This window comes from Carcharodon carcharias, chromosome 6 (genome assembly GCF_017639515.1).
Source record: "Carcharodon carcharias isolate sCarCar2 chromosome 6, sCarCar2.pri, whole genome shotgun sequence".
Classification (NCBI taxonomy): Eukaryota; Metazoa; Chordata; class Chondrichthyes; order Lamniformes; family Lamnidae; genus Carcharodon; species Carcharodon carcharias.
The window spans coordinates 139,124,495-139,143,851 of record NC_054472.1 but is presented as its reverse complement, the minus strand read 5'-3'; the positions used below and the strand labels follow the sequence as shown (position 1 = coordinate 139,143,851).

The window sequence follows — 19,357 nt, the reverse complement described above, 5'->3', positions numbered from 1 at the left end:
TCTACATTCAAGTTATGTCAAGTTTTTTGATGAATTTGAACAACTCATAAATGGGGAGATACTTTTTTTTTTACTGTAGTCTGGCTGCAGTACAACTCATTTTTGGTCATCAGTTTGATATTGGCAAGCTGCAGAATTTAGTTTTTAGAATACCTGTCTTATGCAAGAATACAGAAAACTTAACAGCAAATATTTGCCACTAACAAAATCTGATTAGTTTAGCAACTAGTTTCCAAAATTTGTTGACAGATGGCAATAAAGACTTTCTGTGTTTTCAATCAAATCTGAGCCAGAAGTTTGAAATCTGTGAACGGAGCTCCTCAGTGAATAAACCTGTCATTGCATCACTATCAATCCAATGAACTATCTGTTAAAATGTAAATATTATTCAACAACTCTTTCTCCATCCATTTTCCCTTCCTGTTCTTAAGGATGACTATTAATATATGTTCCCCAAGTGCTGGGAACCCTCCAATATCTAACCCAACTGGACATTCATCATGAATAAGCCAGGATTGAGTGTGTCAGCCGGCCAATCAACTGTGCAGATATCACAATCAAGCTGAATTGCAGAGAACCCCAGATTGTGATCCTTGCACAGGCACAGGGGCCATCTTTGATGTCTTATTGCATACTGTAGTCAGCTGAGATCAGTTAACTCAACACAAACAGAGGATCAAACATGCAACATTCCTGAAAATCAGTAATATTTTTTTCAGCACAATTTATACAAGTAGCTAAACTGGAATTATGGATCCAAATATGACAGAGATTCTGGGTGTTCTGCAAATTGGTTCTTTGCAGAAGAAATTAAATTTATCCTTGCATAACTGGCTGCAAATACCACAATCTGACTTAAATTGTTTTTCAGTAAGCTACTGACCTGATAGCCACTGAAGAAATTAAGGATTTCCTTGACTCCTGTGTTGTAAGCTAGTCCTTGCATCCTGACAATGGTGCCAGGCTGGGTTGGAACAGCGGCAGGTGTTGGGAAATAGCCAATGCTGGTCAGGGACCCAGAAGGGCTAGAATTAAAGAGACCACAATAAAAGATGTCTCATGAGAGTATCTGAAGCATACATTTAGTACACAATCACAGAATCTTTACAAATACTGGGCTGCATCTCACGCAGGTCAACATCACAAAGATAGGTTAACATTTCAGGTATAATGTTTCATGAGAACAGATTGGCAATAAGTTTATTTTTCTATGTTTACCCCTTTGATGTTTATGTCAGTTCCAATTAAAGATTACATCTGAAATGCTAAGCTTTCTTTTCCTTTCAGGTGCTGCCAATTCTAGCATTTTCTATTTTTATTTCAAGTTCATAGCATTCATAGTTTGCCTTTTACTTCACAATGTTGGTGGATGATTACTTTTATAAATCACAGAGCATTTCCTGCTCAGTCAGGAAAGGTATAAACTGCAGAGGATTCACCAGACACATCCAGCAGCCCTGCTAAAAATCTCAACCATCCATCCAGCGAGACATAGCTTTTTCAAGAATCAATAGTTTAACCACTTCGAAACCCAGAAATACTTAACTCGTTGAATAGTGGTTCCTTCAAGTCAGTTTCTCGTTTTTAATTAAGTAACAGTACCTCCACCAATCTGGTTTTCAACCAAGCAGTTTGGAAAGTTTCTTAATTATAAACACATACCAAAAGTTGTGTTTTTAAGATAGCAACTTGCTTTACCCATGATGTCAGTTATTCATGGCACCAGATTACAATTTGAGAGACAGGCTCCACCTGATATTCTACAGTGCTGCAGGTGGTAACGGGCTTGCACAGATTTGAAACCTGAGGGCATAGTTGCATTTTGCATCATCCTTTTAAACTTCTCTTTGTGCCAGTAAAAGAGAGACTGCCTGCACTTGGGGGTCCTGTCAAATAACTGAATTTGCAAATGGTGGAAACCCTAAACATGAGGTGAATGTGCTTATCTCTACGTCACTATAGCTTGCTCTGTACCCCAGAAAACTGCTCAACTGTGGTCTAATACAAGGGGCAGGGCCGATTGAACCACTAGGCAAACTAGGCGGTCGTCCAGAATATCAAAATTTGGGAGGTGTTGCAAAAAAAACTGAATGAACTATTTATTCCCTAACTTAGTTACCAGTTTATAAGTCAGTAGAGATGCAGTAGCAGACATTTAAGGAGATACAGTCAAATCCCGTCATTGGTGGGGATTACACTCCTGTAATCAAAGGCTGAAATTGTGAACAGTGAACTTGCGCATGCACACATGTAGTGTGCACTTTCTATGCAGGAAAGACATGGGAAACGTACAAGTTTAGCTTTCTAAATTGCACGAGTGACGTTTTGAGGTCACGAGCCGCGATTTGGTGTACATGCATATTTACACGAGTAAACAAATTTGTGATAGAGGGGGTTGTGAATGAGAGTTGACTATACTTCGTAACACTCAGCAAAGATACATTCCAGTGGGAAGGAAAGTCTCTAGGGGAAGAATGCACCATCTGTGGCTACCTAAGGAAATTAAAGATAGTACCAAATTAAAAAAGCATAAAATTCTGTGAAGATTAGTGGCAGGTTAGAAGATTCGGCAGAATATCAAAAAAGCAATGAATGGCCAAAAAAATTAATAAGGAGGGAGAAATTAAAGTTCAAGAGAAAGCTGGGTGGAAATAGAAAAACGACAGTAAGAGTTTGGATTGGTATTTAAAAAAGGAAAAGCGTAAGTAAAGTGGAGGCTGGTCCTATACAGGGGAGATCTAGGGAATTAATATTGGAAAATACGTAAATGGCAGATGAATTGAACATTTATTTTGCATCTGTCTTCACTGTAGAGAATTGTACATCAAGAGATGAAAGGGAAGTTAACACAATTACAATTATCAGGGAAAGGGTACTGAGAAAATTATTAGAACTAAAAGCTGATAAGCCCCTAGGTCCTGATGGACTACAAAAGAAGTGGCTGTTACGATGGCAGATGCATTGGTTTTAATTTTCCAAAACTGCCTAGATTTTAGAAAGGTCCCATCAGATTGGAAAGTAGCAAATGTAACTCCTCTATTTAAGATAGCGGGGAGACAGGAAGCAGGAAACTACAGGCCAGTTAGCTTAACATCTATCATAGAGAAATTGCTGGAATCTTTTATTAAGGAGATTATAGAGGGGCATTTAAAAAATCTCAATGTAATCAGAGGCAACATGATTTTGTGAAAGGAAAATCACATTTGACTTATTTATTAGGAAGTTCTTTGAGAAAGTAACAAGTAATGTGAATAAAGGGGAACCTGCAGATGTGCTGTACTTAGGTTTCCCGAAGGCATTTGACAGCGTGCCACATCAAAGGTTACTGCACAAAATAAGAGCTCATGGTGTAGGGGGTAACCTATTAGCATAGATAGAGTATTGGTTAGCTAACAGGAAACAAAGCAGGCATAAATGGGTCATTTTCAGGTTGGCAAGATGTAACAAGTGAGTGCCACAGGGACCAGTGCTGGGCCTCAACTATTTACAACCTATATTAATGACGTAGATGACCGGTCCAAATATATGGTTGCTAAATTTGCAGATGACACAAATAATTAGAAGAGTAAGTTGTGAAGCGGACATAATCTATCTATATCCCTTTGCAGACTTACGTGAGGGGGCAGAACATTGGCAGATGGAGTATAATGTGGGAAAATGTGAACTTGCCCACTTTGGCAGGAAGGACAAAGAGCAGCATATTATTTAATTAGACAGAGATTGCAGAACTCTGAAGTACAGAGGGATCTGGGTGGCCTGGTAAATGAATCACAAAAAGTTAGTATGCAGGTACAGCAAGTGTTTAGGAAGGCAAATAGAATGTTGGTGTTTATTGCAAGGGGAATGGAATATAAGAGTAGGGATGTTTTGCTGTAGTTGAATAGGGTATTGGTGAGACAACATCTGGGGTATTGTGCACAGTTTTGGTCTCTCTATTTAAGAAAGGGGACAATTGCATTACAAGCAGTTCAGAGAACGTTCTCTTGACTGATTCCTGGGATGAGGGGGTTATCTTTTCAGGAAACGTTGCACAAGTTGGCCCTGTATCCATTGGAGTTTAGAAGAATTAGAGATGATCTTATTGAAACATAAGATCCTGAGGGGACTTGACAGGGTGCAAGCTGACAGGATGTTTCCTCTTCAGGGAGAGACTAGAACTTGGGGACATATTTTAAAAATAAGGGGTTTCCCTATTTAAGATGGAGATGAGGAGAATTTTTTTCTTTCAGCGGATCGTGAGTCTGTGGAGGTCTCTTTCCTGGAGAGCAGTGGAGGCAGGATTAGTGGATGTTTTTAAGGCTGAATTAGATAGATTCTTGATTGACAAGAGAGTCAAAGGGTATAGGGGGTAGGAAGCAAAGTGGAGTTGAGGTCACAATCAGATCAGCTACAATCAAATTGAATGGCGGAGCAGGCTCGAAGGGCAGAATGGCCTACTCCTGCTCCTAATTTGTATGTATGAATCTACATATGCAAGCAAACAGGCTACAGCAGTGGAAATGTAAGGTCCAGATCTACTGATATCATCCATATTATATTAACATGCATATAGATGTCCATGCATTAACATTGCAGTATTTGGGGAGTGTGCGAGAGGACCACACTCGGACAGGCAGTCAGCAGCACCTAGAAGAGTGCGTGAATGGAGGACCCTGGGACAGGCAGTCAGCAGCACCTAGAGGAGAAGTGTGCGCGAGGAGGACCCTGGGACAGGAAGTCAGCAGCACCTAGAGGAAGAGAATGAGAGAGGAGGACCCTGGGATAGGCAGTCACCAATACCTGGAGGAGAGTGTGAGAGCAGGACCCTGGGACAGGCAGTCAGCAGCACCTAGAGGATCTAGCATCTGGTATATATCAAGTAGGAAAGCTCGCTGTCTAAGACCTTTCTGCCATAGTGCACTGAGGGGCTGGGAAAGGTATAGACCCCTCGGGCTGTACGGCTCACAATGAATGTAAGCATTGAATAGTATTATAATTGTATTGTAGCACCTCAGAGTGCAACATGATGTATGTTGATAACTCCAATACCATTGCACTGTCTGTCTGTAATGACCATATTGAAATGATTGTAATATTCATTGATTGTATTGAAGCACCTCGTGATCCATGTGTAAAAGTTGAATTTGATTGCACTTTTTGTGATGGCGATTTAGAAATGTTTTGTAATGTTCTTCCAGATATTTTATGAATAAAGTATATTTTTCAAAAAATACATATATATCAAGTAGGAGTAAAGGTAAAATAAAAGCAAGGGTCCATATTCTATTTAGTTAACGAAAACAAGAAATGCTGGAAAAATTCAGCAGGTTTGACAGCAGCTGTCGAGAGAGAGACAGAGATAATGTTTTGAGTCCGTACGACTCTTCTTCAGCATCCGCAGTATTTTGCCTTTATTCTATTTAGTTAAGATATGTCTGGGGAGCTCAGTTGCATGATTTGCATATCCTGCGCTATGTGTGAAATCCTACACATTCCTGCCGGTCTGGATGACCAGGTGTGCAGGAGTTGCCTCCGACTGGAGCAACTCAACCTCCGGGTTTTGGAGCTTGAGTGCTAGCTGGGGGCACTATGGTGCATTCACAAGGCTGAGGGGTTCGTGAATAGCACATTTCAAGACGTGGTCAGCCCGCCGCTTAAGGAAGTGCGAGCAGAGAGGAAATTGGTGACCGCCAGACAGAAGAAGGGGACCAGGCAGGGAATCCCCTGAGTGCATCTCATTTGCAAACCATTTTTTGGCCTTGAGAAATGGTGGCAGTGATAATTCCTCTATGGAGGCCTACTGGAGCTAAGGCTATGGCACTGTAGGTGGTCCAGCTGTTCGGGGTTAGGGGTTGGGGGGGAGGAAGAAGCGTGGAAGGGCAATAGCGGTAGGGGATTCATTAGTGAGAGGAGTAGACAGATGCTTCTACAGCTGTAGATGTGACTCCAGGATGGTATGTTGCCACCCGGGTGCCAGGGCCAAGGATGTCACGGAATGGCTGCAGGGCATTCTGAAGGGGGATGGTGAACAGCCAGAGGTCATGGTCCATGTTGGAACCAATGACATGGAGAAAAGAGAAATGAGATCCTGCAAGCAGACTTCAGGGAGGTAGGTAGAAAGTTGAAAAGCAGGAGTTCAATGGTAGTAATCTCCTGATTGCTCCTGGTGCCACACAGTAGAGTGTACAGAAACAGAACGATAGAGCAGATGAATGCGTGGCTGAAGAGATGGTGCAGCAGGGAGGGCATTAGATTCCTGGGGCATTGGGACTGTTTCTGGGGGAGGTGGGACCTGTACAAGTTGGACGGGTTACATCTGAACAGGAATGGGACCAGCATCCTCGCGGGGAGACTTGCGAATGCTTTTGGGGTGGATTTAAAATAAATTGGCAGGGGAATGGGATACTGCAAAGTAGATCAGAGGGGAGAGAAGCTGAGATGGAATTAGAAGTTCAACTGCTAGTGAGTGAATCTGGAAGACAGAGGAAACCTAGGCTAGATAAGAAAGAAGTGAGTTTAGCAAGGCTAAATGGAATATATTTTAATGCAAGGAGCCTGAGGAACAAGCCAGATGAGCTGAGGGCACAGATAAGCAAGTGGGAGTATGATATCATAGCTACGACTGAGACTTGGCTAAAAGAAAGGCAGGATTGGCAGCTCAATATTCCTGGTTATAGGGTATTCAGATGGGATAGAAGAGGAATAAAAGGGTGGGAGGTTGCAATATTGATCAAGGAATCAATTATAGCAGTGAGGAGGGATGCTATCTTGGAAGGGTCATCAAATAAGGCCATATGAGTGGAAGTAAAAAACACAAAAGGGACAAACATGCTGTTGGGTATATACTATAGGCCCCCAAACAATCAGGGAGAAATAGAGGATCAAATATGTAATCAAATTTCAAAGAGGTGCAAGAACAATAAGGCAGTAATAGCAGGGGATTTTAACTACCCAAATATTAGCTGGGAATGTTTTAGTATGCAAGGTAGGGAGGGAGCAAAATTCTTAAGTTGCATCCAGGAGAACTTTTTCAGCCAGTATGTAGAAAGCCCAACTAGGGAGGGAGCAGTTGTGGACCTAATATTCAGAAATGAGCTCAGGCAGGTAGAGGGCATATCAGTAGGGGAGCACTTTGGAGATAGTGACAATAACTCAGTTAGATTTCGGATAGTTATGGAAAAGGATAAGGTTGGGCTGGGAATAAATTTCTAAACTGGGGAAAGCTAATTTTACTAAGATGAGATATAATTTGGCCCAAGTGGACTGGGAGCAGCTACTTGATAAAACTGTGTCAGAGCAGTGGGAGGCATTCAAAGAGAAAATAGCGAGAGTATAGGGCAAATATGTTCCTGTAAAGACAAAGGGGGGGAACCAAGTCCAGAGAACCCTGGATGTCATGAGACAAAGGTTAGGATTAAGAAAACAAGAGAAGCTTATGGCAGATACTAAGGGCTCAATACGGCGGAGTCCTAGAGGAGTATAAAAAGTGCAAGGGGGGAAACTTAAAAAGGAAATTAGGAAAGCTAAGAGTGCATGAGAAAGCATGGTGGGTGGAATAAAGGTAAGCCCAAAGCAGTTTTTAAATATATCAAGAGCAAGAGAATAACAAGGGAAAGAGTAGGGCCAATAAGGGGCCATAGAGGTAATGTGTGTGTAGGCCCGGAAGACGTGGGTATAGTCCTCAATGAATAATTTGCATCAGTCTTCACAATGGAAAAGGATGATGCAGGTATATATATCAGGGTAGTGGGCTGTGAAATATTAGAGGAAATTAAGAGACTGAGAGAGAGAAAGACAGGAATGCTAACGTTGTCTCATTATTAAAAAAAGGAGGAAGGGATAGACCAGGAAATTACAGGCCAGTCAGTCTAACCTTGGTGGTGGGGAAGTTGTTTTTTCACTTGTTCATGGGATGTGGGCATCATCGGCTGGGCCAGCATTTATTGCCCATCCTTGTTCAGAGGGCATGAGAGTCAACCACATTGTTGTGGGTCTGACCAGACCAGGTAAGGACAGCAGATTTCCTTCACATTAGTGAACCACATGCGTTTTTACGAGAATCAACAATGGTTTCATGGTCATCATCAGACTGTTAATTCCAGATTTTTAAAAAAATTGATTTCAAGTTCCACCATCTGCTGTGGTGGGATTCAAACCTGGGTCCCCAGAGTATTGCCCTGGGTCTTTGGATTACCAGTGCAGTGACAATACCACTATGCCACCAACTCCCTGAGGGACAGTATATCTGCATTTGGAGAGACACGGATTAATCAGGGATAATCAGCATGGATTTGTTAAGGGAAGGTCGTGTTTGACAAATTTGATTGAATTTTTTGAGGAGGTAACCAGGAGTGTTACGTAATGCATTTGATGTGGTCTACATGGACTTTAACAAGGCTTTTGATAAGGTCCCTCATGTCAGACTGGTGAAGAAAGTAAGAGCCCATGGGATCCAAGGCAAAGTGGCACGTTGGATCCAAAATTGGCTGGGTGGATCCAAAATTGGCTGGGAGGCGGGAAGCAGAGGGTGATGGTAGAGGGATGTTTCTGTGACTGGAAGTTTGTTTCCAGTGGGGTTCCACAGGGCTTGGTGCTGGGGCCCTTGCCAATTATGGTGTACATACATGATTTGGACTTAAACGTAGGGGGTACGATCAAGAAGTTCGCAGATGGCCCGAAAATTGGTAGGGTGGTAAATAGTGAGGAGGATAGCTGTAAACTGCAGGAGGCTATCAATAGACTGATCAGGTGGGCAGAGCAGCGGCAAATGGAATTCAACCTGGAAAAGTGTGAGGTAATGCACTTGTGGAGGGCTAACAAGGCAAGGGATTACACTGTGAATGGTACGGCCCTGGAAAGTACTGAAGATCAGAGAGACTTTGGTGTGCATATCCACAGATCCCTGAAGATGGCAGGGCAGGTAGATAAAGTGGTTAAGAAGGCATATGGGATACTTGCCTTTATTAGGTGAGGTGTAGAATACAAGAGCATGGAGGTTATGCTGGAACAGTATAAAACACTGGTTAGGCCACAACTGGAGTACTGCATGCAGTTCTGGTGCGACCAAGAAGTCGCGGATGGAAGGATTATATTTTAGGAAGGATGTGATTGCAATGGAGAGAGTGCAGAGGATATTTACCAGGATGCTGCCTGAGCTGGAGGGTCTGAGCTAGGAGGAAAGATTGGATAGGCTGGGGTTGTTTTCCTTGGAGCAGTGAAGGTTGAGAGGGGACCTGATAAAGGTGTATAAGATTATGAGGGGCATAGATAGGGTGGATAGGAAGGCACTTTTCCCACTTCTACCTCTTACCTTAAATTTATGCCCCCTGGTTATTGCAGGGGTCAATAACCAAGGGGCAAAGATTTAAGGTAAGAGGTAGAAGGCTAAGAAGGGAGTTGATGAAAAACTTTTTCACCCAGAGGGTGGTGGGAGTCTGGAACTCACCGTCTGAAAGGGTGGCTGAGTCAGAAACTCTCATAACATTTAAAAAGTATTTAGATATTCACTTGCATTGCCATAGCCTCCAAGGCTACGGGGCAAGTGCTGGAAAATGGGATCACTGTAGTCAGATGTTTGTTGACCGGTGTGGACATGATGGGCCGAATGTCCTCTTTGTGTGCTGTAAGCATTTATGAGTATAAGTATTTCTAAAAATTTCATATTATATTCCTCATTTTGCTTATGACAGTTTCACAAATTTGTACATCTACGTGACTATTCTAAATCTGTGAACCAGTGGTAAATAATATCAAAGAATATAATTTAATCTCGCCCATTCTATCATAAATGATTATTGTAAGTTGCACATAAAAGCATCTGGTAACTATTTCAGGAACACGTGAGCCATATTACACATTATAATATGCATTTCTTCTAGTACGCATCCTGAGAAAAGTGTGGAACAAAGAGAATGCACAATCAGTATCAGCATTCTTTTTCATATAAAAAATCCAATTATAAATGCAGAATTTTTATTCATACTAATGCACAACATTCATTTTCAAAAGTTAATGGGGTGGGGGCAGGGAGGGGAAAGGCCTTGTGTGCACAAGGTTGAAGGTTCGCCAAGGTCGCCTAATATTCTTGCACGGCCTTGACAATGGGGAGGGAGGGGACTCAAGAATGCATCATGTAAATAGAAGTAGCAATCTCAGATTAATGCTGTAATGTAACAGACTGATCTGAATGTGGCCTGAACTCCACTTTGCTTCCTACCCCCCATGCCCTTTCACTCTCTTATCAATCACGAATCTATCTAATTCAGCCTTAAAAATATTCACTGATCCTGCCTCTACTGCTTTCTGGGGAAGAGAGCTCCACAGACTCATGATCCTCAGAAAAAAATTCTCCTCACCTCCGTCTTAAGTGGATGTGGTTTCACCAGTACAGTGCCAGATTCAGCCATGAAAGTTGGCAAGTAAGTATATAGAAAGCTATTCTTTTCCTTGATTACTGCGAGTTAACTGTTAGTTATTGTCACAACTAGGTATTGAGTTTGAACTATAATGAATTGGAATTTACTCAGGCAATATATCACAATGGAACTGTGAAAACAGTATACAACTTGAAGAGTTCACAGGGTTTCCATTATAATTAACTGCTAGGGTCTTCTCAGGGGTGGATCGGCCATTGTTCATTGACTGCCTACATTATTTTATTATAGACCAAAATCTGTGCTTTTACAAAGTTGCCATTCTAGAAAAAGAGAAATCCCGAGCTCTAATAGCTAATCACTGAACTTGGATTTCAATAAGAGGTCATTTTGCAGTTCAAGTTAGTAGTGAGGAAGTTTAATTATAATCAAAATTACTAAAGAATAAGCTGATCATACTGAAGAGTTGAGGAAGTAACCTTGGTGAGTGAAGCAGGGCACAAATGCATCAAAACTCAGCTGATGTCTACAAACAGATTTCCAATGGGAAGTGATCATGAGTAAACCTCATGTCAGCTCTGAAGAGTCATACAGACTCAAAGCATTAACTTTGTTTCTCTCTCCACAGACGCTGCTAGATCGACAGTTTTTCCAGCATTTTCTGTTTTTATTTTATATTAAATGAGTGAAAACCTTACTGATTTTCCCATTTCTATCTTGGTTTAGTGTTTCTTCTTTGGAAAATTTCTCAAGTATTTTATTAGGTTTCAAAATACACCTACTGACTGAACCAGAAAACACTGGAAAAAGACAGAGAATTGTGTTAAACTATAAGACATTAGGCCTCAGCTGCAATTTTATATTCCATTTTGGGCACCACACTTAGGAAGAAAGTCAAGGCCTTGGAGATATACTAGAATGGTACCAGAGGTTAGGGACTTCAGTTATTTGGAATGACTGCAGATACTAGTGTTTTGTTCCTTCAAGCAAACAAGGTTAATAGGAGATTTGACAGAGGTGCTCAAAATCATTCATGTCAGTAAATAAGGAGAAACCGTTTCTACTGGATGAAGGGTCAGTAACCAGAGGACACATATTTAAGATGACTGACAAAAGCACCAGAGGCGACATGAACTTTAAAAAAAACACAGCAATGTGTGTTCTGAAAGACATTGTCTGAAAGGATGCTGAAAACAAATTCAATAGTAATGTTCAAAAGTGAACTGGTAAGAATTAAGAGAAAAAGTAAAGGGCTATAGAGAAAGAACAAGGAAATGGGACTATTGAATAGCTACACCAAACAGCCTGCACAGACCCAATGGATCAAATGACCTCTTTTTACACTATATTATTTTATGATTCTAAGTCAGTTAACCTCCATGAGAAGAAAAGATAGGTCAACAGTTTAGATGTAACTGTTTTCCAGATCAGATCTATTTGTTAGGATGGAGGCCACATCAGAGACATTGCTGCTAGCTTGGAGTGGGTTTCCTTGCCAACTGTAATTTAAAATTGCAGTTGGCCAAATCAGGTCGGGAAAGTAAATTGCAAATCTGTTGCTCCTCTTTTGCAACATCCCCGCCCTGGCTTGGTCTTGAATAGTTAAAATTGAGAACTGGGTTTCAGAATGGGAAGGATTTAATTCCCCAACACTAACATTCTGCATTTTGATGAGCCTATTTTTAAAAAAAAAAATAAGTGATGAGGTATATTTCTCTGTTTACGGGGATGGAATAAAACTATAAGACTAATCTGCACATGGTGATTTTCTTGATCAAAAAATAAATCATATGTGGACTTCTCAAGCTAGGCATTTTGCCGTACTTGTAACTTATCTATTTCTATATGGTATTCATTATTTTCTCTTCTTCCATGTATTGAACAACTTCCAAACATAATTTCCTGGGAATTGAGGATCTGTTCCAGACTGGTCTGGTTCAATTACTGGCCTCTAGACAGTGCAGTTCTGGAATTTCTCCCTATTTACCCACAGCGATTCATCTGCTTCCATTGGATGCTTCCCAACACCAACACAACAGAGGTCACTTTTTAGGAAAACACAGGCATAGACCTGTATCGTAGCATTCTACATCAGGTTTACTGAAGCTCTATATATTGTATCAAAGTCAAGGTCTTTCTACTTAAACCAACAGTTCTCTGTGCAAACAATTTTGAGGAAAGCTGTTAATCTGTTTGCATTGCTTTGGGGTTTAGGATTATCTGAATGTTTGCTCAGTAATATCTGACCTTGTAAGCATAAACCAAGAAGTTTACAACTGTATGACGGGTCAAAACATTCTTGACATTACGATAAAGTTAAAACGGCTAGTTTATTGGTTGCAGTTTAGTCATTAACTCTATTTTTATAAATATTTTTATTGCTTTTCCAGGTTCATGAATTTTAAGATCGCAGCTTAAGATAATGGTGACCATTAATTGGTTCAGCAGAGGCTGAGTCAGTTAACTGATTGTTTTCTTAATTTGTATTGCTGCACGCTGTGCTAATTTAATAGGCGTGTCACAGTAAATTAATTATATAATAGAGTGAGTCTTAGGCTTAATAGCAGCATCCCCACCTCTGAATTGGAAGATGCAGGCAGGGGTTGAATTTTGCTCCAATAAGTCCGGCAAGTAAAGACTGGAGATTAGACTCTGAATTGCATGCATACACAAAGATACGTACATGTTTAGGAAGATAGGAGTTAGGAGCAGGAGTAGGCAAACAAATAAAATAATATTCAATAATAATATAATAACAACAATATTGTTAAATCAATTGTTTTAAGTTCAGGTTTAGAATATAAATCATTCTGTATCTTCACATTCTTCTCAAAGTATGGAAGATTTCCAATCCATCCCAAGCCAGTTAGAACAACAAACTCTTCTATCCACTGGTTGAAGGCACCCATGTAAAATGAGTGTGGTTAGTCTCGGTTCAGTTCACAGTGGGCACAGCTGCAGCACCAAACTTTCTAATTTGATAATAATTAGCATGCCCACTCCAAGTTGGCTGAAGTGAAAAAACGTCTCACTGGTTCAGCATAGGGTGCTTTAATGAAGAGTCATACGGGCTCGAAACATTATCTCTGTCTCTCTCTCCACAGATGCTGTCAGACCTGCTGAGTCTTTCCAGCATTTTTTGTTTTCGTTTCAGATTTCCAGCATCCACAGTATTTTGCCTTTAGTTTAGTGCTTTAATGAAGTTGGGGCCAAGGTAAGAAAAAGCTTGAATGTGCATTTAACCATGGTCTATCTGATCCAATAATGCTTGATGTGGAGATCAAGGGCCAAATTTTCATGCCTTCATCAATGTCTGAACATTGGTGGGCGGGCTTTTAAAATGATGGGGGTGATCTGATTCCAGGATTCCCACCCCCAATGCTGTCACCAGCATTTTTAGTGGCACGGAATAAAGGCGTGGGTGGTAAGTCCACACGTAACATTCCTGACCTTGTTGGATCCATTGCAAGGGTGGAAATTTTAGCCTCCCCACCACCCCCAACTAGTTTTATGTAGTCAGGCCTGTTTTGGTAGGCGACATGATTCACAGCATCTCAGAGCAGTTGTGAACCATGAGAAACACACTAGTCTGGAGTCAGGAGCTTTTTAAGAGGTAAATTCAAAAGGTGTTGCCAACTTTACATGCCACAATGCAATATGCAATGCAATACATTTCGAATTCAGTGAATTTTGATAGGGCTTTGTTTAGAAAAGATAAATGACCATTATTGTGAAAGTGGAAAAGACTTCAGGTGCACTAGAATAAATTATCCACTGGATAAAAAGTTCTCTTCCATATTAAAGAGTGTTGAGACTCATATTTTACTGTGTCAGTTGCACCCTATACTTTGATCTTTTCATTGATTGACAGTTTGGCCATCTGTTCAGATTTTGAAGTAGTGGAACAGATTGCTATCTGTCTCATCACTTCAAAGACTACAATGTATTCAGCTGTAGAGGCTCTGCTGACACAACTGTGTAATTGAATCTTGTTATGAATGCTTGGCTGAGCTTCAACCCCCACTAATGGATTGCACCCAGGATGGGTTGTTGATAAAGCTGTCAAGGGGACAGTGAGGTTTGTTTTGATTGACAATTTTATGCGCTCTCAAGATTATTATTCTTTTTAAAGAAGTTTTTGAATAGCGGTTTAATTTGACAGTTTTATGACCACTTAATAGAATTAAGTTTTTTTGTGTCAAGTTTGAATGCATGTGTTTGATTGAGTTTTGAGCTCCTGAGAGGCTTTAAAGTTTTTCCCCCCAAATGGAAGTTGAATGTTTATTAATTTATTTGACAGTTTCATGAGCATCTCAAAGATTTCCTAATCTTATTATCAGGTTAAAAACAAAAAACTGCGATTGCTGGAAATCCCACAGCTTCCAACCTCATAGTCGCCCAACCTCGGACGGCCTGCTTCTACCTCCTACCCAAAATCCACAAACAGAACTGTCCCGGTAAACCGATCGTGTCAGCTTACTCCTGCCCCACAGAACTCATTTCTCGTTATCTTGACTCCCTTCTCTTTCCCCTTGTCTAGTCCCTTCCCACCTACATCCGCGATTCCTCTGACACCTTACGTCACATCAAGAATTTCCAGTTCCCTGGCCCCAACCGCTTCCTCTTCACCATGGACGTCCAATCCCTCTACACCTCCATCCCCCACCAGGATGGTCTGAGGGCCCTTAGCTTCTTCCTCGAACAGAGGCCCGAACAATCCCCATCCACCACTACTCTCCTCCGTCTGGCTGAACTTGTTATCTCACTGAACAATTTCTCCTTTAACTCCTCTCACTTCCTCCAAATAAAAGGTGTGGCTATGGGTACCCGCATGGGCCCCAGCTATGCCTTTCTCTTTATGGGGTAATGTGGAACATTCCTTGTTCCAGTCCTACTCCGGCCTCCTTCCACAACTCTTTCTCCGGTACATCGATGATTACTTCGGTGCTGCTTCGTGTTCTCGTCGGGACTTGGAAAAATTTATTAATTTTGCTTCCAATCTCCACCCCTCCATCATTTTCACGTGGTCCATCTCTGACACTTCCCTTCCCTTCCTTGACCTCATTGTCTCAATCTCTGGTGATAGACTGTCCACCAATATCCATTACAAGCCTACTGACTCCCACAGCTATTTCGACTACAGCGTCTCACACCCCGCTTCCTGTAAGGACTCCATCCCATTCTCTCAGTTCCTTCGCCTCCGTCGCATCTGTTCCGATGATGCTACCTTCAAAAACAGTTCCTCTGACATGTCCTCCTTCTTCCTTAACTGAGGTTTTCCACCCACGGTCGTTGACAGGGTCCTCAACCGTGTCCGGCCCATCTCCCGCGCATCCGCCCTCACGCTTTCTCCTCCCTCCCAGAAACATGATAGGGTCCCCCTTGTCCTCACTTATCACCCCACCAGCCTCTGCATTCAAAGGATCATCCTCCGCCATTTCTGCCAACTCCAGCATGATGCCACCACCAAACACATCTTCCCTTCACCCCCCGTCGGCATTCTGTAGGGAGCGTTCCCTCCGGGACACCCTGGTCCACTCCTCCATCACCCCCTACTCCTCAACCCCCACTTATGGCACCACCCCATGCCCATGCAAAAGATGTAACACCTGCCCCTTCACTTCCTCTCTCCTCACCGTCCAAGAGCCCAAACACTCCTTTCAAGTGAAGCAGCATTTCACTTGCATTTCCCCCAAATTAGTCTACTGTATTCATTGCTCCCAATGCGGTCTCCTCTACATTGGAGAGACCAAACGTAAACTGGGCGACCGCTTTGCACAACATCTGCGGTCTGTCCGCAAGAATGACCCAAACTTCCCTGTCGCTTGCCATTTTAACACTCCACCCTGCTCTCTTGCCCACGTCTGTCCTTGGCTTGCTGCATTGTTCCAGTGAAGCCCAACGCAAACAGGAGGAACAACACCTCATCTTCCGACTAGGCACTTTACAGCCTTCTGGACTGAATATTGAATTCAACAACTTTAGATCTTGAACTCCCTCCTCCATCCCCACCCCCTTTCTGTTTCTTCCCCCTTCCTTTTGTTTTTTCCAATAAATTATATAGATTCTTTTCCCACCTATTTCCATTATTTTTAAACATTTTAAAATCATTTATGCTCCCCCCACCCCCACTAGAGCTATACCGTGAGTGCCCTACCATCCATTCTTAATTAGCACATTCGTTTAGATAATATCACCAACTTCAACACCTATGTGTTCTTTTGTCTGTGACATCTTTTGATGATCTGCTTCTATCACTGCTTGCTTGTCCCCACAACCACACCACACACACACCTTAAACCAGCTTATATTTCACCCCTTTCTTGGATTCACCTAGTTCTGTTGAAGGGTCATGAGGACTCGAAACGTCAACTCTTTACTTCTCCGCCGATGCTGCCAGACCTGCTGAGTTTTTCCAGGTAATTCTGTTTTTGTTTTATTATCAGGTTCGTGAGTTCTATCCAGAGTGAATACTGATGGGTAGGCATGGGGAATATGGAGGGAGCATGAGGAGGTGAGGGCTCAAGTGCCGAGCACTCATGTAAAGAACTGAGCTGATGTCCCATGGAACCAAGGTATTCTAACCTGCTTGTTTTAGTTTCTGCCTCTGCCCTGCTTCAGGAGGCAGCGGCCCCGACTCCAGCTCGCTACTGCTGTCCCGTGATGAAAAGAGTGTAGGTAGGCACTGCCACACAGGAGGCGGGATCATGACATTGGGAAATGGCCTGACTCTCAATTCTTGTCTCTAATTTGAAAATCTGGGCCCAAGACTTGGAATGGAAAGTGTTCCATTCACCAATCCTAGAATCTCTCATACTAGCAATGCAAAAAATATTTTTAAAAAACCTCAAAAGTTTGCAACTTTGTAGGCCCGAGTTGAAAATAACATTTATTCAGCTTATTCAGCATTTTCAACTTGCAATCACAAAGGTTTTTAAAAACATATAATTTGTACTCAAATACATCTTGGGTGAATTTTTCCCAGAATTGCACGAAGTGTATTTTAACGGGCAGTTAAAATGGAGTCCAACCCACCGACAAAAATGATTGGTTTTTGCCCTGTATCGTCATGAGCCTGCCTCGTTTTTTACTCACTCCCACAAAAAATGCCATTTCCATGGCGAGTGGGCTTTCATTCGCATGCCCGCCATCACCCTGCTGTTGCATCACATCTGCTGCCACCTTTAAAAGGCAGCTGCCAGCAAAGCGCTCATCACCACCAGCTCACCACTGCTGCCTGGAAGACATGGCCGACAAAGAAAAAAAGACCGCAGCCCCCGCTTCAACAACAGGTCCCTCGAGCGACTACTGGGTGCCATGGAGGCCCGCCAGGATGTGCTCTACCCCCACTCTGGCTGCAGGATGGGCAGCAAAGTCACCAACCTGGCTTGGGAGGTGGTGGCAGCGGTAGTCAGCGCAAACGCCCTTCAGAGAGGGACAGCCACCCAGTACCACAAAAGGATGAATGATCTCCTTCGTTCCACTAGGGTAAGTCATTCTTTTCATTACTCCCAACTTTCTGACTCTCAAACCCATCACACAACCACAGGGCCCTCACTCACTGCCAGAGCAAGGGACATCACCATTCACTCTCTCACACACACACCATCATTGTCCTCATCCCATTCATGGGACCACTCACCACCCACACAGGCCAGGCATACTTATCATCTGGCCCGGCAGGTATCCTGATACACTCTCCCCATCTCTATCCATGCAGGACAAACTGACACACAACAGGAGGGAAAGGTCGGAGACAGGTGGAGGGGTGCCAAAGATGAAAGTTCTGACAGAATTCAAAAACAGAGCTACCTAGCTATACGGCAATGACCAGGACTGGTCCTGTGCTGACCGTGAAGTTGACGCTGCTCTACCAAGTGAGGATCTAGCAATGCAACATCCATCAGACAACCATACCGTGAGTGATGTGTCCTCTTTCATAGACCACTACCATGCACTAATTATTTCCCTTTGCTTTTGTAGACACATCTGCCAAACAACTGACATAGTCTATGACCCAGGGCCTCCAATCAAGCCCTGAAGAAACCTCTGAAGAGGAATCTGGAGGCACCCTCCCTGAAGTCCCTTCACAGCACTTACCCATACCCTCCACCAGCACAGAGATGCACACCCTGGTGGGACCTAGTTTTAGAGTAGCCTCGGGATCACAATCTGGTGAGCACATCGCACTTGCTGATCCACAGCAGACGGAGGCAGGGACTTCCCAGGTCTGCTGGAGGCCAGAATGTTGCTGAGTCCGAGTCAGATGACCAGCCTCTGGACTCGGTCATGTCACAGTTGCTGGAGCTGCAAAGGCAAGCTAAGGAACATCAGGAAGGAATGTCCACTGCACTCCTCAGATTGCAAGGCAAGGTGGAGGAGTCCATCTGTCTTCAGGCTAAGGTGATAGTGCTGGCATTACAACACATTGAGGTCAACCCTGGCAGGATGGTGGCCATGGAGACCTTGGTCCAGGATGTCACTCCTGCACTGCTACGCAGGCTTAACTTCATTGATGATGCTGTAGATAGCCTCCAACAGTGTGTACACGAGGGGGGTGCTGGGCAGCTTGATCTTGATCAGCTACCCCTTCCGCTTACCGAGTCAGCCAGGGGCCCTCAGGCACCCATAGAGAGGCAGATCAGCAAGTGCACACTCCGTGGTCATCCACCCACATGACTCTGGGGGTGACCAGCCCATCCAAATCCCCTCTTCCCATGACCTCCACAACTCCAACTTCACAGGCTGAGGAAGGCACCACAGCCACACAGCAGGACCCCGAAAACAGGCTGGGGCCCTCCAGAGGACGCTCGCCAAAGTCATTACAAACAGGCTGCTTCCATCTCTGCTGTGGATGTCCAGGGAGCAACGAGATGTAGCGGCAGGGTTAGGAAAGCTAGGTAAAAGTAGTTGCACAGCCTGGCCACGAGTGTTGATCACTTGTAAATACTGTTCACTATTGTCAGTAAACTCCTAAGCATGCCTCCCTGCCTGTGGCTCCTTGT

At 43.0% G+C, this 19,357-nt stretch overlaps 1 protein-coding gene across 5 annotated transcripts in view; it reads right to left on the bottom strand.

The window, feature by feature from the left end:
* esrp1 (epithelial splicing regulatory protein 1) overlaps positions 1-19,357 on the bottom strand; it is a 130,788-nt gene that overhangs the window by 24,773 nt on the left and 86,658 nt on the right. For 4 of the 5 annotated variants that reach the window (XM_041190305.1, XM_041190300.1, XM_041190301.1 and 1 more), the window contains exon 14: positions 884-1,025. The exons of the other annotated variant lie outside the window; for it this stretch is intronic. In XM_041190305.1, the coding sequence (XP_041046239.1) occupies positions 884-1,025 (142 nt within the window). The remainder of the gene's footprint in view (positions 1-883; positions 1,026-19,357) is intronic. 5 annotated transcript variants of the gene reach the window in all.